The sequence below is a fragment of the Paroedura picta genome, chromosome 5, assembly GCF_049243985.1.
Source record: "Paroedura picta isolate Pp20150507F chromosome 5, Ppicta_v3.0, whole genome shotgun sequence".
Taxonomy (NCBI): domain Eukaryota; kingdom Metazoa; phylum Chordata; class Lepidosauria; order Squamata; family Gekkonidae; genus Paroedura; species Paroedura picta.
This window is the reverse complement of record NC_135373.1, coordinates 57,406,891-57,431,057: the sequence shown is the minus strand read 5'-3', so window position 1 is coordinate 57,431,057 and position 24,167 is coordinate 57,406,891. Positions and strand designations below refer to the sequence as shown.

Below are 24,167 nucleotides of genomic sequence, written 5' to 3'. Positions count from 1 at the left end.
TTTGGTTATCTTCTGCTACTCATGTACATAAGTTTGTCTTTTCGTTCTGACAGAATATGAACCTGGAAGAGGAATTGCTAACTAAGTGCCTCCCGTGATCCAATGTGCAACAAGACAAAAATGTTTTAAGTGTCAAGAATGGTTCTGAGGCTTTGTGTCGCACCTAATTTGCTGTTGTTATTTCTGAACCCACTAAGAAACTACAGGTGAGAAACTATATTCCATTTTAGAAAGGTAACTCTCTAGCCTGTCACTAAACAAATTGTTCCTATTAAAATACTACAGCCGTAGTACACAGTCAGAACAGGGATGTCGTACAGTTTCAAACAACTTTTAATATGGCAGTGATTAAGTTTAAAACTGCTAGGGTAAGGAAGGCCAGATAATCAGGTTCCAGCTGTCAGGTTCCAGCTGACCTCTGCATCAACAAAACTATAAATATTTGCATGCGACTAAAATATTTCATCAATTGTATTTAGGTAACATCTTATATTTAATAAAATATATGGCTTGTTGAAATCATTATCCCTGTTAACAAAATAAATAAATATACTGATGGAGTGCAGAATATGAAGACTGAACTATAACAATGCCATCCTAAGAAGCGTAATAGCCTTCTAAGCTTATTTCCTTCAATGGATTTAGAGGACTGTAACTCTGTTTAGGATTGACCTGTTAGGTTGGCTTTGCATGTGATTTTATAAGCTAGGAGGAAATAACAGGAAGATTGATAGAGGTGTTGCTGTCTCTGGTGTGTATACTATTTATTTATCTATTTATCTATTTATTTTGTTATAGTTACAATATCACCCTCCCCTGAGGCTCAGGGTGCTTTACATGGAACATAAAGATTTATACATTGAACTCAGTTTTGCCAATAAACTAGTAACAGAAGATAAAAATGTAATGGAATAGCAATGAAACAGGTCCATATTATAGATTCTGGTACATGGATTCCAGGGAGGGAGATTCAAGGGCCCAGTAGATATCGTAGATTCCGGCCAGCCTCAACCAGTGACCTCAGTATGGTATAATGCCATAGAGTTTACCCTCATCAGGGGAACTGATCTCTGTAGAACTATAATTCCAGGAGATTCCCCAGGCCCCAGCTAGAGTGTGGCAACCTTATAGAGGCGTCCAGCCCTGCATGACCAGCTACAAATAAAATTTCACACAAGAAAATATTACTGAAATTTCTCTTTACTTTTACCTTTTCTTCCTTGATCTTTCTCCTCTTGCCCTGCATCTTCCAAAGCCATTGGTTGATCTACTACAAAATCTCAATAAAGCTGTACCAGATCTAAAGAAGACACTGCCCCACCTACCTGTCATTGGTCCAGCTGTTCTGATATCAGAGATTCTTGCAATACTGTGGACTAATAATTGGCAGAGGGCTACACCATGGACTGAAATTCAAGGTCCAGTGGCAACTTTGGGCTGAAGTAAGCAGTGATGGGGTATTTATTTATTTATTTAGATTTCTATACTGCCCTTCCCTACGGCTCTGGGCGGTTTACCGAAAACATTTTAGAACATTTACAAGGAACAGTTTCAGTATCAATATAACAATATAACAACAGTAACATAGCAACTTGAACTAGAACAGTATTTCGACAACAATAACTTTGATACTTCCTTGGCAGGTTTGACCTCTCAGTCTGGGGAGGGGGGGAACCTGTAGATCAGTGGTCCGCAACCTTCCTAATGCTGCGGACCGGCAGTGGTGGGGAGGGCGATTATGCAGCTGCGCATGCAGCGCATGCGTAACTATGCATGCGTGGCAGGTCCGCGCATGCGCATTTGAGCCATGCGCAGCCGCAAATGTGCATGCACGAAACTGCCATGCATGCGCGCTTGCGGCTGTGCATGGCGCAAATGTGCATGTGCGGCCCTGCTTCCCTCTCCCCCCCTCCCACAAAACGAAGCTTGCCGGGCTGCAAGCTAATCAGCCGCTTTTGCAGCTGATTTGCTTGCGGCCTGGGAAGCTTCTTATTGCGGGGGGGGGGGCGGGGAGAGCGTTGGGGACCACCGCTGTAGATGTTATGGGTCAGTCAGCCTCAAGCAAATGCTTGGTGGAAGAGCTCCTTTTTGCAGGCCCTGTGGAATTGTGGAAGTTCCAGCAGGGCCCTGATCTCTTCAGGGATCTCATTCCACCAGGTGGGGGCCAGGGCTGAAAAGGCCCTGGCCCTTGTTGAGGTCCGATGTGCCTTTTTAGGGCCAGAGATCCGGAGCCAGTTGGAGGTGGCGGAGCGTAAAGCTCGTCTGTGGGCACAGGCAGGGACGCGGTCTCTCAGATACACTGGGCCCAGACCATGTATGGTCTTAAAGGTGATTACCAAAACCTTAAATTTAATCCGGAATTCAACTGGGAGCCAGTTGAGTCCTTGGAGTACTGGCTGGATGTGAGATCTCCATGATGTCTTAGTGAGAATCCTGGCCAAGGTGTTCTGCACCAGTTGTAGTTTCCGGATCAAGGATAAGGGTAGGCCTGCATAGAGCGAGTAGCAGAAGTCCAGTCTAGAGGTGACCATCGCATGGATCACTGTGGCTAGGTACTTTGCTTCCAGGTAGGGCGCTAGTAGTTTGGCTTGGCGGAGGTGGTAAAATGCCAGCCATGCTATCTTTGTGACCTGGGCTTCCCTTGTAAGGGAAGCATCCAGAATCAAGCCCAGGTTCCTGGCGGACTGAGTCGCTAGTAGCTGCTCACTGTTCATGGTGGGCAGGCGTGCTTCTTCCCATGGTCCCTTCCTACTCAACCACAGGACCTCTGTCTTTGCAGAGTTGAGCTTCAGATGACTCTGCTTGATCCACTTTGTCACTGCTTCCAGGCATCTGGCTAAAGATTCTGGGGGGGAGTCAGGGTGGTCATCCATCAGGAGGAAGAGCTGGGTGTCATCTGCATATTGGTGGCAACCCAGCCAATACCTTTGGGAGACATTCTGGACTCAGACAGAAAAAGAAGCCTTTGACCAGCTGGCTGTCTAAATGTCTCTGTTTTATTATTTTAAAAACTATTTGTTCCATATTTTCTTTTGGTAAAGTATTTTACTATCTGTTTCAAGATTGATATATACTTCATATTCATGTGAAAACCAACTGAAATGTTAACCAAAAAGGGTTCCAGATAAATGTAAATTTTTCAGTTCCCCTTTTTCAGTTTCACTCTTCATCAGTGGTGTTTTCTACAAAATGACATTACAATGTAGTAATAATTACAGAAGATATTATTACAAATTTAATGAATAAAATTATGGAATTTCCACCTACTTTTATATATGATGTGTCTCAATTTTATTCAATTGTTTCTATGAAAAAATATCAAATGAGTATGGTCTATATGGTTTACATTACAATATCATTCTGTAGAAAACACCACTGATGAAGAGTGAAATTGAAAAATGGGAATTGAAAAATTTACATTTATCCTGAACCCTTTTTGGTTAACATTTCAGTTTGTTTTTACATGGATATGAAGTAAATATTGATCCTGAAATAGAAAGTAAATACTTTACCAAAAGAAAACACGGAAAAATAATTTTTGAAATAATAAAAGAGACATTTGGACAGCCCACTGATCGAAGGCTTCTTTGTAATTCGACTAGTCCTCTTTAGCACCTTTTGGACTCAGCCAGGGCAGGTGAATTGGCTTAAGGTCAGCCACCCCATGCTAGGCTCTCCCTCTCTAGACCTCACGGGGTAAGATCCAGGGCTCCTATTCTCCCTCTGTGTGTCTTCCTTCTCCTCTCTGGGTGATCCAGCATGCAGCTTGTAGGTTGTGCCCGTAGCACTTGGGTAGAAGGATGGCCACCTCTGCTTACCTGTTTGAGGACCTTAGCTACTGGGAGCCTTGGCTCAAGGCTCATGTTTTATACCCTCATGACTGGTTATGAACATCTCTCTTCTGATGGGGTTTGGGTTTTAGATGGACTCAGGGCGCCCCATCTCTCTGCCCACATTGAACAGTGAGGCTTAGCAATAGGTTGCCTTATTTGGAAACCCACATTTTATATCCCCCCCAATCATTTTGCCACTGAAATTCCCCCACTGAGAAAACCCCTGGATCCAGCATCCAGCACAGCACATCCCACCCACTCTTTCCTCCATGTGAGAAGTAATTGAGTGGGTACAGCTGGAAGAACCATCATGAGTGGTGGGAAGCTTTTTCTAGGGGGCAGCAAGGGATGGAAGGACTCATAGTGTCGGGAACTGAGGTTGCCAGGCACACAAAAGGGCTTCTGGCCATAGTGAGGGATGTGGGTGAGGGGCACATGAAGAAGCTGCTGGGGGACCCTTAGTCTTTCTGGCACCCCCTGCTCTTTCTCCTGCTGTGCCTCCAGCAGGGGTGGCAAGCAAGTTAGCACTGGAATGCCCTTGCCAGCTTGGGTGCCAGTGCAGCTGGTGGTGAGCAAGGGGCACCCTCACATCCACATTCTTGTCTGTCTGTCATCACCCTCCAGGGCCCTGTGGGTTCTGTATGTGGGGCACCACTGTGGGGTACTTGCAGAGCTGATCTCTTTAAGGGGTATGTGTGTAGCAGAGGAAAAGAGTGACTCTGTGGCTCACCCCTGTCCATGTGTCTCCCCCCCCCCCCACCTAGTCAGTAATGGATGATTGGTTCAGCCTCCTCAGCTCATTACTCCCATTGGTCCTGCCTGCCCTATCATACTGCACCTGCCTCTGCAACAATGTAGGAATGGAATGTTGCATCGGGATTGCCATGGACAGAGCTGCTGCAGTGCCCAGCAACACTGTTGGGGTACTTTCCTCCCCCCCATTTGGCCGTCACATAACTATCCCTTTAGGAAGGTGACTAGCTATGCTGCAAGGATCCAGCTGAGTTGTGTGAGTTATTCCCCAGTACATATACTTAAATAAACATGAAAATATAAAGGTTTTTCATGGTAAGTAAAGATAGATATTTAGTATTCCAGAAGATGCTTTTGTGCCCTGGAGTCCACAGCTTCAGATACTTATGAATAGATTATTTCTGGGTAGTCATTGCATCTGAAGATTGTGGCTTTTGTTTACAGAAGTTTCTGCTGGAATGAAATTTTGTTTAGTCTTTAAGGAGCTATTATACTCCTATTTAGTTCATCTTAAAAGTGGTTCTAAGGCCCCTGGTTATTTTTGAAAGGAGGGGAGGGGACATTAAATGAATAGGAGTCTCACTTTAATGTCCGTGAGCATTTTAAACATTTTTATTCTTGCACTGTTTATTGTATATATTGCGCAGTGTGTCTGTCAGTGTCCTTTTACACACACACTAAGAACACACACACATACAACATTGAGGTGAATCTGCAATGTGCAATGACACCATTAAAACAAGAACCCTTTCTTCCATCCCCATCATGGCAACGCACTGTATTGACACATGTCCCCCCAAAGTAGTCTCTTCCCCTCTCCCTTTGACAGGGCAACCCTAGCAGATTTAGTCAGTCAGTCAGTAACCTTTTATTGCATAATGCAGATTTAGTCCTTTCTAAGCCTATTGACTCCAAAGGACTAACTTTCTTTTGGATTATACTCCAAGTGTATCTTCCCCTTAACAAGGTATGGATGCAAAAGCTGGACCCTGAAGAAGACAGGAGGAGAATAGATGCTTTCAAATTATGGTGTTGGAGCTGCGAATACCATGGACAGCCAAAGTTATCAACAAGACAGTTTTAGAGAGGGAAGATATTACGGCTAAAGCTCACTTACTTTGGAAACATCATGCGATCAAACTCGCTAGAAAAATCATTAATGCATGGCATGGTCAGCGGCAAAAGGAAACATGGTCATCAAAGGATCTGCTGGCTCAACAGGATAAAGGCGATACAGGAATGACCATGAACCAACTAAAAGAAGCGGTCAGAGACAGAGACTCGTGGCAGAAACTTTCCTGTAGAATTGCCGAGGGTCGGACACGACTGAATGGATGACATCATCATCATCATCATCCAAGTGTGTTTATGCTACTTCCTCTGTATATCAAAATCATAATGATAGATCATATGGATAGTTTGTATTTATGCAGAGCCTGTAATTTTGGGAGTCAGATGCCAATGAAGGCATTTCCATCTATCTGAGTTACCTTCATGCACGTGCATGTCTTGATTCCGAAAGAAACTATGACAGGCAAGCCCATGCCAGTGCCTTGCACAATACTGCCATCTTTGCCTGCTGAGGAGCTCCCTTAACTGGGTAAGACTGACAACTACCAGTGGTGGGGATGCCCAGTCCCATGAACAGAGGCTCCATGCCAGGAAAAACTTCAGCAGCCCATTTCCATACAATAACGTGGGCATCTTTCCAGGCACGTTTGCAACCTGATCATCAGCTATCTAAGGGTGTCACTCTGTTCAAAATTGCACCGCAAGTATTTTCAGTCTAGTCTCTAGCTTCAGCGATCTCATTGTGCGTGTGTGTCGCTGTGGCGATCCCCCACCTAGTGGTGAGGGGGCGGGGCTTACGGCCGGTGCATCCGTCGCTCACCTGTCTGGAGGGCGGGGGCGGGGGCGCCTGCCACCCGCCAGCCCGCCCATCCACTCCTCGCCTCGGTCCTCTCTCTTCCCCAAGCGCGCTAAGGGCTGCGCGGCTTCGCCTCCCCCTTCCGCGCCTGCGCGCCAGGAGCCGGCGCGGCCGCTCTGATAGGGAGCAAGCCGGGACTGACACTACCCCCGTGTGGGCGGTGGAACGTCCCGAGGATGACGTGCGGCGTTCTCGAATCCCGTGTCTCGCTCGCTGCCTCCTCGCTCGTTGCTGCTGAAGGAAACGGGGGAAGCCGCGAGAGGAGGAGGCGGCGGCGGCGGCGGCGGCGGCGGAGGAGGAGGAGGCGGAGAAGGAGGCGGCGGCAAGACGAGCCGCCGACGGAGCAGCAGCAGCAGCAGCAGCAGGAGCACGAGCCACAGGCAGAGCAGGAGCGGCCTGAGGAGGAGGAAGAGGAGGAGGAGGAGGAGGAAGAAGAGGAAGAGGAGGAGGAAGAAGAGGAGCGGCGGCGGCGGCGGCGGCGGCGCCATGGCGGCCCTGGAGCGGCCCGTGCCCAGTCCCGAGGCGTTCCTGGGCCAGCCCTGGGCCGCCTGGGTCCGGGAGGCCGCCCTTCCGCACACGCATTGCGCCGCTCCCCCGCACAGTAAGGGCACCCGCCAGGCACAGGCCAGGGGAGGGGGACAAGAGCCTCCGAGACACGCGTTCACACATACACGGATCTCCCGGGGAGGTCGGAAGGCAGGAGAGGAGGAGGAGGCTTGCCTGCCCTGCCCTCATGGCGATCGGGGTTGCAGAGAGAGAGAGAGAGAGACCCACCCACCCCGCTCGCCTGCCGCTCGCCCTTTGCCCATGTGTCTTCTTGCCACAGTTCTGCGCATCTCTGAATGCATAAGGGGGAGGGGGAGCCGGTGCTGCTGGGGGAGATGTGATATTTCATGAATTGGACCAAGGCCATGTGAGGATGCTGTTGTATGAATGCTGGGTCTAGGTTGGTGAGACCAAGGAGGATGCTGTTTGGTGGCAAATGTGGCTGAAGATCTCGGGTTTGTTTTTGTTTGTTGTTTTAAATGATGCTGCCTAACGTTTCTGAACTCTTTCCTTCTTCTCTTTCTCTCCCCCCCCCCCAATCTGTGTGTGAATATATTCATGTGCACATATGTACTGCCTTGGTTTTCTCTGACTTTGTTTCTCTTCTCCAGGTGCAGAGCTAGAAGAGACTGGAAAAGAGGGTGGAAAAAGCAGGGAAGTGATGAGGCTTAATAAAGAAGGTAAGGGAGCAGGGAGCTGACACTTGGACCCTTCTCTGGTTTGTCCACCCCCCACCTGCTCAACTACAGCTGACATTTAACAGATTTGTGGATGGTTTGGCTACAGATAAGGCTTGTTGGGGTAAAGTGTTCACAGGTGATGGCTAAGAGTTAGCTTGATTTCATGTTCATATATAATTGGACAACTCATTCTTTTAAAAATCCTGAGAGTATAAAAAGGCATATTAAATCTAAAAAATTGTTGTTCCCAACATTCATTGTAGTCTCTTGTTAGACACTGAATCAAATTAGTAATGGCCTGTGTTCCAACGTGGAAGTAAAAGTATTAGTATATTTGCTTATCTGCTTATAAGAGAGGTATTAAAAAACAAGGGGCTACTCACCCCCTGCAATTGGAAATGCAACTGTTGGCTCAGCAGTCCCAGTTGTCTCCTCTTTAGATTTCCTTTGGACTTGAAGAAAATAGATGTTAAAAAATGGCCGAGGGTTAAAAGTTGGCACAGATTGTGTGTTTAGAATTGGGCTTTTATAGGGGCTAAAGAGAAGTGTGCTTAGTAGGGTTAAGTCATATAGGCAATAGCTAAACATGAGCTTTGTCATTGTTGTTCTGTACATATTATTATCCATGGAAGTGAATTTGTGCACCGATTGCAAATGTGCCTATACTTTTTCTGAAGGAAGGAATTCAGGCAGTTGACATTGACATATTTGTTTTGTAACATGATTTGTAGCCTGACGCTGTATTTAGCAGCTGGTATATTTTAGATTTTATATATGTTGGATATTCCCTGTGGCTGTTTGATGCTGTGAGCAGGGGTAGACAGACCCCTAGCAAATGCATGTACTCTGATGGATGAATTCTGTGCTAGTGAATTAGAACATAATGGCCTGATCCTGTGAACAGCTGTGTAGAAGCAGTGGTTCATCAGATCATATATATACATCCCCCAAGGCATTGTGAGGGACTTGCTCATTCTTCCATGCTGGTGTGGACTTTAACCCAAGCACTGTTGCAGTACCATCCGCTGTTTTCATTTTTGCAATTCCACTGGTCTGTGCAAGAACTTTTTAATGTTGTTGGATGAGTTGAAGTGAAAGAGGAAACTATGATAATTCTTGAGGAGGCTGCGGTCTATGTAGTCCTGATCATAGTTACTCAGAATTTTTTCAAGCTGGTGTGCCTAGGTTTTTCAGTGTTAGGATTAGTTTCCTGATCTGAAGCTAGGAACAGCATGTCGTAGGCATAAGAGAATCTTAAAACTAGTTGGGCAGAAAAGAACAACTTCTTCAGTTGTTAGATTATGATGTACAGTTAGGGATTTTGTTTCTGTGGAAATGAAATCAGATTCCTAGAATTGATATCTGTGTAATAATTCTTAATACTGGGAGTTTTTTGTGGCAGTATTCATTGGTAGCACCATTCTTGGGGGCCCTTCCAAATCCTAATGGGGAGATCTGGTGCAACCTTATATGAGACTTCTGGCGCTTTCAAAACAAAACACTGCTTAATGCCATTTTAAGGTAAGGCGAACCTTCGTGTCTTAATTTAGAAGTTTAGTTTATACATGGGAATAGTTATAGTTTTTAAGATGGAGCTCTTGATCCTGTCAAAAATGATCTATCAAAGCCACCTCTGGACTACAATCTAGCTCTAAGAGAGCTGAGTGATATAATAACTATCTGGTCAATACTGATACTGTTGCACAATTTAATTTTAGTTTAAATCTTATTTTATTGCATTTTTAATTAATGTTCTGTTTATGTTGTACACTGCCCTGAGCAGGTTCACTGGGAAGGCTATATAGAAATCAAACAAATAAATAATATATTGACAATTTGTATTGGGGGAAACAAGTCTTAGCTAGCTGAAATTGAACTTTGCTGTCATTGTTGAGAACTAAAAAAGTGCAAATCGTAGAGTACTAAATCTTCACTATCTTGGTCATAAGCAGGTATACAGGGATGAATTTTCACTGGTTTTGATAAAAGTTGCATCTGAGGAAGGGTGAGTGGCCTACTTAGGATATTAGTTTTTACAATAATTAAGTCCATAAAAAGACATGCTAAAAATTGTTTGTTTAATGGATAGTTTGCCAGTATGTACAGAACCCTCTAGTCCAGGTGTACAAAAGAAGCAGAAATAGGAACCATGATGATGGTGGTGGTGGTGGTGGTTAGATTGTTAAGGACCTAGATTTTTGGGTGTGTGCATTCAGTAGTTGCATGGCTGGCTCAGGACATTGCTTCCCTAAGTAGTGCTTATTGGTATGATCAACATGATCTGGGAGGTACATCTTGGGATACTCAGTTGTGCTGCAAGGCTTGTTCGCCATCTGGATCATGTGCTGTGTTAATGACTCCTACTATTGGTGCCTGTGTTGCTTGTGCAGACAGGCTTAGGCCCCTCTGTAGCTGCTGTCTGGAGAGGAGGGTAATATTTGGGTTTCAAATGCCACTGTTTGGTAAATCCTGATGACAGTATGCTGTGATGTAAATGTGTGCTGTACTCAAAACAGTTTTATTTTATGTGTCTTTTAAAGACTAGGGATAGAAAGCAATTTGTGATGGGAAAATTCTCTTTACAATCTCCTGGCTATAGTCTTCAATATTTTGGCACAAGGGATTGGATTCTAGCAATTTTTTTCACTGATACAGGAATGAAGAGGGATATCTCATACAATGCTCTTTCTTACTGTAATCTATGCTGCTTTCTGCCTAAACTATTCTCATAAACCTTAGAAAAGGGAACCCAGTGGAATAGCTAGTTGATCCAGCATGCATTTTCAATTGTATATTGGCAAAATGAAGAACTACTAATCATCCCTCCAAAGTGTCTAGTTGAAGAATTTGTGAAAAGTTGTTGGGCAAGTAAAAGTCTTTGTCGACCTAGCCTAAATATTTTTTCATGTGTGCGGTGGTCATTTTTTCTGATGTTATTGTGGCTATTGAGGCAACCATGTCTTGAGCATTTATATGCTAATACAGTGGTCCCCAACCTTTTTATCACCAGGGACCGGTCAGCGCTTGACAATTTTACTGAGGCCTGGGAGGGAGGTAGTCTACTAGATCAGTGGTCCCCAACCTTTTTATCTCCGGGGACCGATCAACGCTTGAGAATTTTACTGAGGCCCGGGGGGGGGGGATACTCTTTTGCCAAGGGACGTCGCTACCACCGCCTGAGCCCCTGCTCCACTTTCTTTCCCGCCGGCACCCCTGACTTCCCACCACCCGCTGGGGGGCGCTGCCAGCAGCAGCTGCGCACTGCCACTCTAAAGGGGAGCCCCTGCCATGACGGCCGCTGAAGAGCACTAAAAGTGAGCCGGCAGCAGAGTGGCAGGGCAGCCCCGAGGCAGAAGCTGGGGAGGAGGAGGAGGAGCTGCGGCCCGGTCCCGGTCCCTGGACCGGGGGTTGGGGACCAGTGTACTAGATGATGCCGGAGGGGCGGGCTTAGCTGGCAGCCACTACGGCTCCTCTGATTGGGCAAATGGACGAGAAGGATGGGGGAACAAGCTGGGCTCTGTTTCTTTTCGCCGTGGTTGCTGAAGGCAGTGGGCAGGAACCTCATTGCCGCGGAGTTCTGTGGGCTGCCCTGGGAATAAGGCACTCCTGGATGTGAGATGTGGGAGTCCTAGCAGAGCAGGAATAGAGAAGGGGAGCTTTGTGACCTGGACTTCTGCAAAGTTGGGTTGACATTGGTGGGCTGAAGCACCTAACTTCTTAGACAGAGCCACGGCCCGGTACCGACTGATCAACGAACCAGTCCCGGTCCCTGAACCAGGGGTTGGGGATCACTGTGCTAATAGAATACATCCTGAGATTATGCTTTAAATGACATGTACAAAGACAGTGTCAGCTTATTCTCATTTGGTTGGGAAGATTCACCTTGAGGATCTGTTTGACAAGTTGGTCTTTCAAACTGTGAAGAGCTGATTGCAATGAGTTGTTTCTATCACTTACCACACTAACCTACATCAGCAACATACAGGTACAGAAGAAGCTTTTACAGCATGGTAGGGAAGCTGTGCCTGGTTGTGTTGTGAATTTCCTTGTACATCACTGCATGATCAAATATTGGTCTGGACCTAACAGCAACAGAATCAGTTCTGCTGGAATCAGAGTTATGAACACTTATGGGAATACATTCTGATAATTCATAATATTTCATATACATTCTTAGTAGCCTTTTAAAGTAGGCCATTACCAATATCTACATTTTAAGGTGTGTGTGGGGGGGGGGGTAGAAGAGATAATGGCTTATATAAAACCATTTAAAGGCTCTGTTCAGACATAACACAAAACTCTGATTTATTTTAACTGTGAGTAGTTTGCAGAACAAAGATTTGGCTTGTAAATGGCAATTCAGATAGCTTAACTACTAGTTTCTTTGCCTTCACTCTGTGTGGCCAGGTATCTGTATACCAAGGAGTAAACTAGAGTAGCACTAGTATTTAGAAACAAATCAGGATATCTATGTTTTTATATCACATAAAAAATAACATCTAAGGCTATGATATATTGTATAGTAACTGTTAATAAGCGAACCAAACCTTGTTCCAGATCCCTGTCTGACATAAAAACATAGTAGAGTACTCCTGTGTTTACACTATCAAATGAAGTACAATTTAATTAAACCCTGTTCTTGTTTGGTGTCTGAGAAGAGTATTGAGCCAGGGGCTTGCTTGCTCATATTTATTTATGTAAAACATTGGTATCCTTCCTTTCATCCCTTTTAGGACCCTCAACACGTTCTTAGGCCTTTTCTTAATTCATTCTGTTGGTAGCAGGGCAACTTCTTCACTCCTTTCTCTCTGTGTGCTGATGCTGTCATAGCTTAGGGGGGAGGGTGTTGCTGTCTGTTTTAGGAGCCTGAAGACTCAACTAGGCTCCACTATTTTTGTGCATGTATCTCTGGCTATTCATGTATAAAATAAGGGGTGGGATTCTGGTGTTTTTTTTGTTTTGTTTTTTTAAGATGCTGTGCAAAAGATAGGGAAAATAAGCCTGGTTCCCTCTTCTTCAGTCCCTGCATTTTGAAACTTGAAGAGTTTTTCTTCCATCATCGGAAGTGAACCAGGCTTGAAGAATTGTATGGCAAGAATTGGAGTGCTGTGAAGTAAGATGAAGAAATCAGCCTGGGTTTAGCTTCTTTCAATCACATTCTGTTTTTTTTTTAAAGATCCTCCCCCCCCCCACTGGCCCCCTCCTCACATCAGGTGTAGATGTGTCTTTATGTATATATGGCTCAATTGACTCTGACATGTGTCAAACATTTAGGATTCATGGCTAATTTTAGGAACCTAAAGGTTGAGCTGCAGAAAAAGTTTTATGCTTAAAATACAAATATATTTATTATAATCAGGTGCACATCATTTTAAAAATCTCAATTATATATTGTACTAGTTTCAAAGCCCCTTTATAAAAAGGGGTTTTGAAAGGGGGGTTGCCTCGTGCGGCGGTCTGACGCTGCGCGAGGCGCTTCGCGCCTCCCACAGCATCAGACAGGCAAGGAGGGAATCCCCAGCAGCCGCGCTTCACGCGACTGCTGGGGGTTCCCTCGGGCGGCGGTCTGACGCTGCGCGAGGCGCTTCACGCCTCCCGCAGCGTCAGACCGGCAAGGAGGGAATCCCCAGCAGCCGCGCTTCGCGCAACTGCTGGGGGTTGCCTCGTGCGGCGGTCTGACGCTGCGCGAGGCGCTTCGCGCCTCCCGCAGCGTCAGACCGGCAAGGAGGGAATCCCCAGCAGCCGCGCTTCGCGCAACTGCTGGGGGTTCCCTCGGGCGGCGGTCTGACGCTGCACGAGGCGCTTCGCGCCTCCCGCAGCATCAGACCGGGAGCAACTGCGAGCCGCGCTGTGCGCGGCTCGCAGTTGCTCAGCCTGGGAATCAGAGGGACCAATCGGCAGGCGCTTCGCGCCTGCCAATTGGTCCCTCCGATTGTCTGTCGTGAGGAAGGGTCCAACCCGGACCCTTCCTCATCACGGACAAAGCCCACCTCTAGGGGGCTTAACGAATTATATAGTCCGTGGCGCCCGTGGCGCCACGGGCTGTTTAAAGATAATGCAATCAGCACTAACACATGGAAGTAAGACCAGACACGTTAGGGCCCTAAGAGCCTTCCTCAATGGTCAAATAGTTAAAAATGCACTTTCACAATAAAATAACATTAAGGCTTGCTGGGCGGGAAAAAAAATCCTGGAAAAAAAACGTATCACAAGATGTTATAAAGAACATGTATGAAAATTGTTTAATAATATATATTTTTATTAACTATACTTAAGGTGACCAGATTGTCCCACTTTTGGAGGGACATTTGGTGGTACCTGGCAAATTGTACTTATGTTGAAATTTAAATACAATACTATTTTTGCATTCTGTGCATTCTGTGAAACTTTTTGTTGCCCCATATAGACCAAATTTTTAATCAAGAATGCCCTCCCCCCGGTCAATGGTGTCCCACTTTACCAATGTTAAAATCTGGTCACCTTAACTATACTTTTACATTATCAACTAGTATATAAATAAATAAAAATGCTTGCGATATGCCAACTAATATGTTGTATTAATATTGTCTAATATGGAACCCAAACTCTGAAATATTATTCAAAAGACCACCATTCTGTAAAATAGGTCAAAGTTGAGTAGTACTAATTCAGATACGAAAAATTCAGAATGCCCATATTTCAGTAAAAGTGTCTCCATACACACCTCAGTGTTGGAATCTATAGTTTTATCTCCAGCTTGAGATAACAGGTTGTGTGTTGCTCTTCCAGTACAGTAGTAACTCCAATCAAGGGATAAAATGGAGAATTTCAGCCACTTTGAAGCCCTATTGGGGAGAAAGGTGGGGTATAAGTGAAGCAAATAAAATCAAATTGTGTTTAATGAAAAACAGTATTTTAAAAAACACTTCCCCACTCTAAAGTAGTATCTTGAATGTGTTATGTTTTATAGAAAGATGACCTATGTACTTCAGTATACTAAAGTAGAAATATGCAGGGAGGGGACGGTATCTGCGTATGGTTTATTGGCAGGCAACAGCAGCAAAAGTGGTTTCAACAACTATTCATTCATAATCAAAACCCCTGGCTGTTACAAAAAACAGCCAAATAACATTCATCGCATAATGTACTCTGAACTGCTGCAAACAAACAGCATGATAGCAACACTGGATCAGTATGCCAGTGTTATAATGGGTAGGAGGCAAAACAAGAACACGCATTCAGGGCTTCCCATGATCTCAGTAGGTGGCATTGGGCAATCCAGCTTCTGATGCTGGCTTTTCATCACCAATATGGAATCTTGCACAGTGTCCGCAAAACATTTTCGTTGTTCTGAACTTACTTAACATGGGGTAATCTTGCATTCTGGTATGCTTCTTCGAGCAAGGATGCAGTGGCATGACTTACCTGACTGTTAGGGCTAGCCCAGTATTGGGAGTGCTTTACCTGAGGAATTGTAAAGCTCAGCATTGGCACTGTTATGGAATATCTGTAAGGACAAAAACTCACCTGTGGTGCAGTTTGTGAGATAACAATGGGTAGCTTCTGCAGGCTTCATTAAGACTGGAAGGACTTGATTAAACTTCTTTATATATCCATATATGGGGTACTTCTTATCTAAAGGTAAAGGTATCCCTTGTGCATGACTGAGTCGTGTCTGACCCTTGGGGTGACACTCTCCAGTGTTTTCATGGCAGACTCAATACGGGGTGGTTTGCCAGTGCCTTCCCCGGTCATTACTGTTTACCCCCCAGCAAGCTGGGTACTCATCTTACTGACCTCGGAAGGATGGAAGGCTGGGTCAACCTTGAGCCAGCTGCTGGGATTGAACTCCCAATCTCATGGACAGACAGCTTCAGACAGCATTTCTGCTGCTTACCACTCTGCGCCACAAGAGGCTAGTTGGTCCTTAATGTAAGTTTGCTGTGGGGGAAAATAAGGCTCATGAGCGAAGACTGTAGACAGCTGCCTGCTTCCTCTAATACTCTTCATTGAGATGATAATACAAGGGAAAGCATACTTATCTACCCTTTTTCTGAAGCAATGTCTTCTTGTCCTTTACTTTAAAATGTACTGTTATAAGTGCTGTTGCTTGTTAACAGACTACCCGCTCAGAATATGATGTTGTAGACTGGATTTTCAGTGGAACAGAAGCACACTTAGACTACATTGCTGCTGCTTGGAAAAATTAGACAAGTGAAAGCTCAGGCCTGCCTACCTACTCTTGGGTAGGGGTCTATTTGGAATTGCTGTTTCATAGTGGGTATAGAGTGCAGGGTGAGGTGAAGGTAAGCAAAATATGGACAGTGTCTCTTAGGAATGAATGCAGAATTCTCATTTCAACCTGGAAGGGATTGGGGTAGGGGACTGTGCTTACCAGAGGAAAGTGCTCAGGTTTGAAATTGTAATCTTGGAGGATGGTTGGAGCCATCCAGTATCCCAAAGAATAGAAAATGATCCAAGGAATATATTAATGCTTCAGCTTAAACAAATAGGCTTGCATTTATTTTTGATGACTATTGCAATAGGATGTGTAACTTGTTCAGGCTTAGAAGGTGAGCTTGGAAATGAGAGGATATGCCATTATTATAGTGATGAGTGAAACTGATTAAGTCAGGGCATTTTTTTTACAGTGCATAATACTTGACTGCCATACCTCTTGGTGTTTCTGAGTTGGTCTCAGTAACTTCCTTCCCTGTGGTTGTACAATAAGCCTGCACGTGAATAGATGCATATGCATTTAAACTCAGAAGTCATTTTTGAAAAAAAAAATTAGCTTGCAGTCCCTTCAAAAGAGGGAGAAAGGTGATTGGTTGCCGGTCTTGATTGACAGGGAAGAGAGGAACGTATATAGTACGGTTCCCTCTTCCGCCATTTCAAGCAGCCGTGCAAAATGCCAGGAAGAGCAAGACAGCAGCAGAGGAGCCAGCAGGTGAGGAATTCTGGGAGGTGCGTTTTTTTTTTAAGCATTACTATTATTATTATTATTATTATTTCGATTTATGTCCCGCCACTCCCAAATGGCTCGCGGCGGGTTACAATATCTTAAAAAACCCATTAAAACTCCCATTAAAAGACTTTAAAATGTCACAACATGGCAGCACAATAATAAGATCCCCTTCCTACCCCCATTCCTAAAAAAAGGGGGGGGTGGAGGAGAAGGAGGTCAACGATGTTCAAGAAGCCCGGGGGAGAGCAGTCGATGTACTGGCGTAAGTCTTTTTTCTGTGTGGAATGGCCCTAAGTGTTTCTTTTTGCTTAGTTTGGATTCAGCAGTTATTTATAGTCTGCTTTAAACGAAAGCTTGAAATTTGAAAAATGTATAGTTAGAGAATTTTGTGTACTTCATGAAGTGATCCAGTTGAGTGTAATTATGAAATAGCTATTGAGTTATTTATTTCATTTAATTTATATACTGCCCTCCACAATAAAAAGCTTTGGAATTTGCTAGTAAAAAGTAAACTTTGCTTTACGTTAGGTTCTGTTCTCTACACTGCTACCTTGGTTTTTATGCTGTTATTACATTACATTAGAAAAAGAAAGTTCTTATATGCCGCTTTTCTCTATCTGAAGGAATCTCAAAGCGCCTTACAGTCCCCTTTCCTCACAACAGACACCCTGTGAGGGTGGTAAGTCTGAGAGAGCTTCTGACAGGACTGCTCTATGAAAACAGCAATATTAGAACTGTGACGAGCTCAAGGTCCCCCAGCTTGCTGCATGTGGAGGAGCGGGAAATCAAACCCAGTTCTCCAGATTAGAAGATATTGCTCTTAACCACTACAACACCCATCAATGGAAAAAGCAGAGACAAAACCTTTTCTGTTTTGGAATACACTTTTCTGTTTTGGCACCACACTTTTGGAATACGCTCCTCCTCCATTCCAGATTGTAACTGAGGGACCCTATCTTTTCTACCTTTTAATTATCTCTTTCTAGGCTCAGGATTATTTTATGGATATCGTTTTCAGCAGCTGAATTTTTTAAATTATTTTTTATCACTGGTGTTAACAATGCTACTTTGCAGTAATGGGTTTAAATGTAGAACAGTACCAGCTAATTATTAGGGGGAGAAATTCAGTTAACCAGCTGGCTGCGTGTCAAGGAGAGGGGAATCAAATCCAGTTTGCCAGAATAGAAGTCAGTGCTCCTAACTGCTACACCAAGATGGTTCCTGTCATTAAAGGCAAGCTGATTGACAATGGGTAGAAATCTAGATCTCTGCATCAACAAAGTAAACTGCTTGTTCTTATTTTTTCAATAAAATGGAAAAAGCCAAAAGAGTCCCTACCACCTTAAAGACAAATGGATTTGTTGAAGCATAAATTTATGTGGGCTTCATCAGATTTAAGAAATTAATTCTTAGCCATTATATAATTATGCATACAATGAAAGTTAAGCAAACTGAACAGTGGGTTTTAATAGGCATGAAATGGAGGTGGTAAAATCTGTCACATTGCTGTACAACAGTTTTCAGAAAAGACAGAATGACCACTCAGAGTGGCAGTAATTGGTGGCAACACAGTAAACTTAGCTACATTAAGCACTAATATCTGTGATGGCTAAGAGTTGCTGGCTCTGTTCAGTCCTGCTTAATTCAAAACATATTGATCAATTCAGGTCCAGTCATTGTTTGCTAGAGTCTTCCTCTGTTTAAAAAAATGTGACTTGCAGGTCAGCAATACCGAGTAGCCAGAGAATGTTCTTCCGGCTTCTGAACATGGCCATTTTTGATGTCTGTGTTTTCTTCTTCTGACCTGTTTGTCCTGTGCAGGTCACAAAAAGGCCTAGTTGGCTTCTATTGTCTTGGCAGCTAAAGAAATCCCCTGATGGTACAGTTCATGGTATTAGGTCCTGTATCGGTATTGCTTGTGTGCATATGGGATGGAGTTAGCATCTGGGGCTCAGGTTAACACCTGAAGCTGCCTTATACCAAGTCAAACCATTGACCTCTCCCAAGATCAGTTTGTCTGCACTGATTGACTGCAGCTCTCCAGGATCTCAGTCAGAGGTCTTTATCATCTGCTGCTTCCTGATCCTTACAATGAAGACATCAGGACTTGAATCTGAGACTTTCTGCATGTAAAGCCATTTGTCTCTGCTGAACCATGATTCCTTCCAATATGTATCTTTTAGTTGCTGATGACTAGTAAAACAGGTTCAGTGATGCCTAAAAATGAATTTCTTGTTAGTTTTTTTTAGTATGATACGCTGTATAGTTCTGGAAATAAAATCTAGAATTTCTCATTCATATGGTACATGTCCTTTCTCTGCTGACCTCAGAGTGACATATGTGGTTTTCTCTTCTTCTTCTTCTTTAATCCTTACAGTAAACCCAGTGAGTTAAGTTAGGCTGAGAAGGAGTGACTGGCTCAAGATCACTCAATGAGCCTTGTAGCTTGAGTGGGGATTTGAACCTGGGTCTCCCAGGTCCCCATCAGACATACTAACCACCACTCTGGTCTGTAATTAGTAGCACTATGTATTAAGAAAGCAGAATGTCTATGTGGATGAGCTAGGATCATAAACAGAGAAGAGGGAAGAGTAGGAAATGCCTTCTACTGGTAGTAGAGACCCCTCCTACCTTTGCAGGAGGAAAAAAAACACCAGCCTGTGTTGGTAACACTTGCTGCCTTCATCCCTTCAAAGTGGTTCCAGTTATCTGTACTACCAAGTAATATTCCAGTAACAGAGAGCTAATCTTGAGCAAATATATTGCGGGATGTGTGTGGTGTTGAACCCTCCCTTTGTGTTCTGAAGTGGCTTGTGGGGCAGGATAAACTTGTCTTAGAGGTAAGGCAGAATCTCTGGACTCACATCTCTCTTGCTCTCCTTGAGGTGGAGGCTCTCCCTTGGGTCTTTGCAATTATGGTAAGTTTGGAATCAAGAATTGGTCTTAGAGAATCTCCTGGTTTGCTTTCTCCCCCAAAGTAGTTGTTATTGTGTGGCAGTTTGGAAACTGCAGGGGAAAGGAATGAGAACATGCTCCCCCCCCCCCCCAGTGGTTTAACTTTTCATACATTTTTGAAGACCCTTCTTAGTCTATATTTTTGTGACTGTCTACCACTTATATGTGATTTTTGGAGTGGCATGAGAAGAGCATAATAACTTCAAGAGTTTAAGGTTTGGATGGTGATCTAACCACTGGTCAGTTCAACCCTTGAATATTACTCAAAGATTAGGAGCAGTGTCTGAAAAGTATATTAAATTGAATATAGAATAAGAGACCAAGCTGGTAAGTAAGTGAATATGATGCTGTTGTGTTTGAAACGTGAATTACCTGGGAGAAAAACAGTGTTAAATTAAAGCATTATAATCTGTTAAATTTTTCATCCAATTGTACTTTTATTTTAACTATTTAGAAATGCCCACCTCTTACACTGAAATGTAATTTACAGAGGCTAGCAAACTTTTCTCAGATGAGTCTGAGTTATATGTAAGCAAGCTTGACACAGCTTTGTTGTTGTATTTTCTGCTCTGGCTAAAGAGGGGTAAGGACAAAGATACTGTTGAATGCTGGGGAAAAGGTGAAAATGAGAACCTGATTGAAGTGGCCATAAGGCCACATTTGTACACTTTTGCAAAGGTAACCCCCTCTCTAAAGGTGCATCTGTCAGCACAATCAGGAATAAGTCCCAGTGAACTTGGCAGGATGCTTTTTTGTGCTGATGTTTCCTTGGCCTGCTGAAGTTTTTGGTTAATGTTTAACTGTGGTCAAATAATAAGGAAGAAATAGATGAATTTGGAATTTGCTTGGCTACTTCCCAGTCCTAGTTGTAGGAAATCTGTTTGATTGTAGGAGCTTGCCTTGCCATCTCATGTCTGATTCTGTATTTTAAGCCTAGTTTTCACCAATAGCAGATGAATGTTTTCCAGACTGTCACTGGTGACTGAATGCCCGTCAGTACCTCTGCGCCTCTAATATGTCAGACTATGAAGGGTTTCATCCAGAAGAAGAATCCTTTGACTTCTCAAACTCTTTTTTTCTGAATTAAGGAATTATTGGGTTGATTTGTATCTGCTGCCTTTGGTAGCAGAGTAAATATATAGGATAATAATTACTATTTGTATTGCATAAATTTACTAAAACCAAAATACAGAGAGAAAACACTAGTACTGTGCAAGGTATGACCCACATCCATTGTTCAGTTTCTGACTAGAACTATATAATTTATATTTTGCTTCAAGCCCTGACCTGGGAGGGGAGAGAGATTTTTTTTCCAGATAATTGTTATTCCATCTTTTAATGATAATACTAAAATGATAAATAAAAATGAATAGGATCTTATGGATCTGTTGTATTAATGATGACTTGCAACATGTTAGAGGCTGTTGCATCAGGGGAAAGCTACCACTAGTTGAAGGGATCACTACCTATTGAACTATTTGGTTATTGGGTTAGATTAGCATAGTTCTGGCATTAAAAAGTCAGGAATGTGGTTCCATTTGAATAACTCTAGGAGTTACATTAAACAGTGTGTCTATATGTACCTCTGTGGCTAACAGAGATGTGCCTGGGCACTCAAAGATGGGAGGGATGGTAGTGGAAGTGCCACCTTTTGAACAAAGAAGAATGTCAGTCAGGCATTCCTTCTCAAACAACCATGTTTTGTATCTTGCCTTCTCTCCAATGGGAATGGTGAAAAAGCCATGATACAACCAATAACATTTTGGGCACAATCTGACATGAATGTGAGGGGGATGCTCAGGTTTCTGATAATTGTGTTGGGATAATAAGTAATGTTGAAACTGCCCATCTACTTATTGTTGTTAGTGCTGGAAGGGAGATAAGCCAGCTACCCCTCTCTCATTACTTCTGGCTTCCCTTGCATCCCAGGCCTACTTACAGGGTGATGGAGGGATGTCAGTTTCCGCTGGTGAAACTGTACAAGTGGGAAGGGGTAGACCTTTACCCATCATTGCCTCAGTCAAAAGTGGAGTTCCCAGCAGCTTCAGTTTAACTTTTTAAAATATTGTGCAATTCCAGTGTGGCTTTCCCAATGTCACCTCTGTGTTGTTCCTAAGAAAATGTATGGAAAAGAGAGGTAGCATGCCCTTTCCTACATTTGGCGCTCTGCATGGTGAGAAGATACAGATGGTGGCAGCAAGCCAAATAACGGGTTGATTATGAATTCACCATTGACCAGGTACTTTTATAAAGACTTGGGTATGAACTGTCAGGTATGTGGTTGGCAGAAGCTTCCCACATTTTTGTGCTGTGCTGTGCTAATGATTGTGAAGATTGACGGTTTCTACTTTTGTTGTATATGGCTTCAAGATTCTGTCATATGTGGCTTTGAGCACTGAGTAGTCATCATTTGCTACTTGCTGTGGTCCCAGCAATGAGGTTGCTTACTTGTAGACTTTTCTCTGCTTCTGCTTCCAAATTGGAGTACTGTTTTGTAGAGCATGCACACAAGTTGGTCTTCTGATTATTGCTTAATAAATCCTTGCTACCTGTCGACTGGTAGGATTTATACAAGATACATAAGGCTATGATAATCTTAGGTTTGTCTTTGATTTGATTGCTTTAAATAGTAAGAACTTTTATTTATTTATTTATTTGTTTATTTGTTTATTTGTTTATTTATTTATTTATTTGTTTGTTTGTTTGTATACCGCCCTCCCTGAAGGCTCAGGGCGGTTCACATGCAACAGAACAGAAACAGTACAGATAACGTAGTTGCCATCAACTTGATCAAGTTGCCATCCTTACACTTAATGTTGAAAAAGCCTTTGACAAAATATATTGGAAATGTATTTTTGGTATATTGAATACATTTAGCTTTTCTTATAGCTTTTTAAGTGGATTAGAATTCTTTATTAATCTTACTGATCTAGGGTCTTGACTAAAGGCATCTTTTCTCAGCAATTCGCTTTTCAGAGGTATACTAACAAGGTTGTCCTCTTTGTCCTCTTACTTTTAATTTGTGTTTGGAACCTCTGCTTATACTATAAAAATAACATTCATGGCTTTATGCATAAGTCTTCGGAATTTAAAATTATTGTTTTTGCAGAAGATCTTTTATTTACCTTGGAGTCTCCATCTTCCATTTCTGTACTTTAAGTGATTTGCCTGGTTATTTGATTAACCGGGCAAAGTCAGAATTGATGCCATTGGGAGACAATATTATGAATTGTGTGTGCTAATGGACATTTTTGGTAATGACCAGATGTTATTACATTTCTTAAAATATGGGATTTGGACAGATGGGCAGTCTTAAAGCTTTCTTTATGAGCTAAATAAATGTATTTGAAATGAAGTGCAGTTGGTTTTTACACCCCCCTTTTCTTTGCCTGAAGGAGTCTCAACATGGTTTACAATCACCTTTCCTTTCCCCGCAACAGACATCCTGCGAGGTGGGTGAGGCTGAGAGAGCCCTGAAAGGACTGCTCAGTCAGAACAGCAATATCAGGACTCTGACAAGCCCAAGGTTATCCAGCTGGCTGCATGTGGTGGAGCAGGCAATCAAACCCAGCTCACCAGATTAGAAGCCACCACTCTAAGCACTACACCATACTAGCCTTTGATTATATATGTTTTACATGCTATTCCTTTTCATATATGAGGCAATAAAAACTACACACTATTAGCCATGTGTGGCCACCATCTGCAGGTAACTGAATCTGTAGATCGTGGTCAGACAGAGATCTTTCTGCAAAAGAGATTTTTCTGCAAATTTGGAGCACTCTCGAGGTTTGCAGAAAAATCAGAAGCAGAAATATACGTTAATCCCCTGAAAGATAAAATGGCATTCTCTGAACAAGAGCAGAGAATACTCTTACCAGATCAGAACTGAACCTAGCCCTGTGGCAGATGCTGACGGCTGCTTTATGTCCAGTCTCAGTGTCACAGAATGGTGGTGGTGGTAGTGGTGATGGTGCTGAAAGAGGCGGCTAACAGCTGCATTGCCATCAGCTGCAGCAGAGAAAGTTGATGTGCTCAATAGTTGGACAGGAGGGACTGGAACTGTACCAGGCTTGAGAATGGTGGAGCGGTTATGAGATTTGCATATGCTGCTTTTTATCTACAAGGAGTCTCAAAGCGGCTTACGATCCCCTTCCTTTTCCTCTCCCCACAACAGACACCCTGTGAGGTGGGTGAGGCTGAGAGAGCTCTGATATCACTGCTCAGTCAGAACAGCTTTATCAGTGCTGTGGCAAACCCAAGGTCACCAGCTGGCTGCATGTGGGGGAATGCACAATCAAACCTGGCTCACCAGATTAGAAGTCTGCACTTTTAATCACTACACCAAGCTGGCATTAGGATCTAGGGCAGCCTTTCAATGCTTTTACTTTGAGAAACCCCTGAAACATTCTTCAGGCTTTGAGAAACCCCAAAAGTGGCGTGATCGTGCACAGTATGGTTGAGAAGCATAGCTGTGTACATGCCCACCTGGGGCCCCTCCTCTTCCCACTCACTCCAGACCCACC

General features: G+C 43.6%; 2 protein-coding genes across 5 annotated transcripts in view; one reads left to right on the top strand and one right to left on the bottom strand.

Moving 5' to 3' along the window:
* Positions 1-6,795, bottom strand: part of CDHR3 (cadherin related family member 3) — a 49,346-nt gene extending 42,551 nt beyond the window's left edge. Inside the window, exon 1 of the mRNA XM_077338147.1 lies at positions 6,478-6,795. The gene's annotated coding sequence lies outside the window, so the exon portion shown is untranslated. The remainder of the gene's footprint in view (positions 1-6,477) is intronic.
* The window catches only part of ATXN7L1 (ataxin 7 like 1), an 81,893-nt gene continuing 62,465 nt past the window's right edge, over positions 4,740-24,167 (top strand). The window contains exons 1-2 of one of the 4 annotated variants that reach the window (XM_077338143.1): positions 4,740-4,842; positions 7,671-7,739. In XM_077338143.1, the coding sequence (XP_077194258.1) occupies positions 7,721-7,739 (19 nt within the window). In that variant the 5' untranslated portion in view covers positions 4,740-4,842; positions 7,671-7,720. Of the gene's footprint in view, positions 4,843-4,883; positions 4,902-6,777; positions 7,115-7,670; positions 7,740-24,167 lie in introns of those variants that run through there. The other 3 variants (XM_077338144.1, XM_077338146.1, XM_077338142.1) reach the window with 3 other exon arrangements.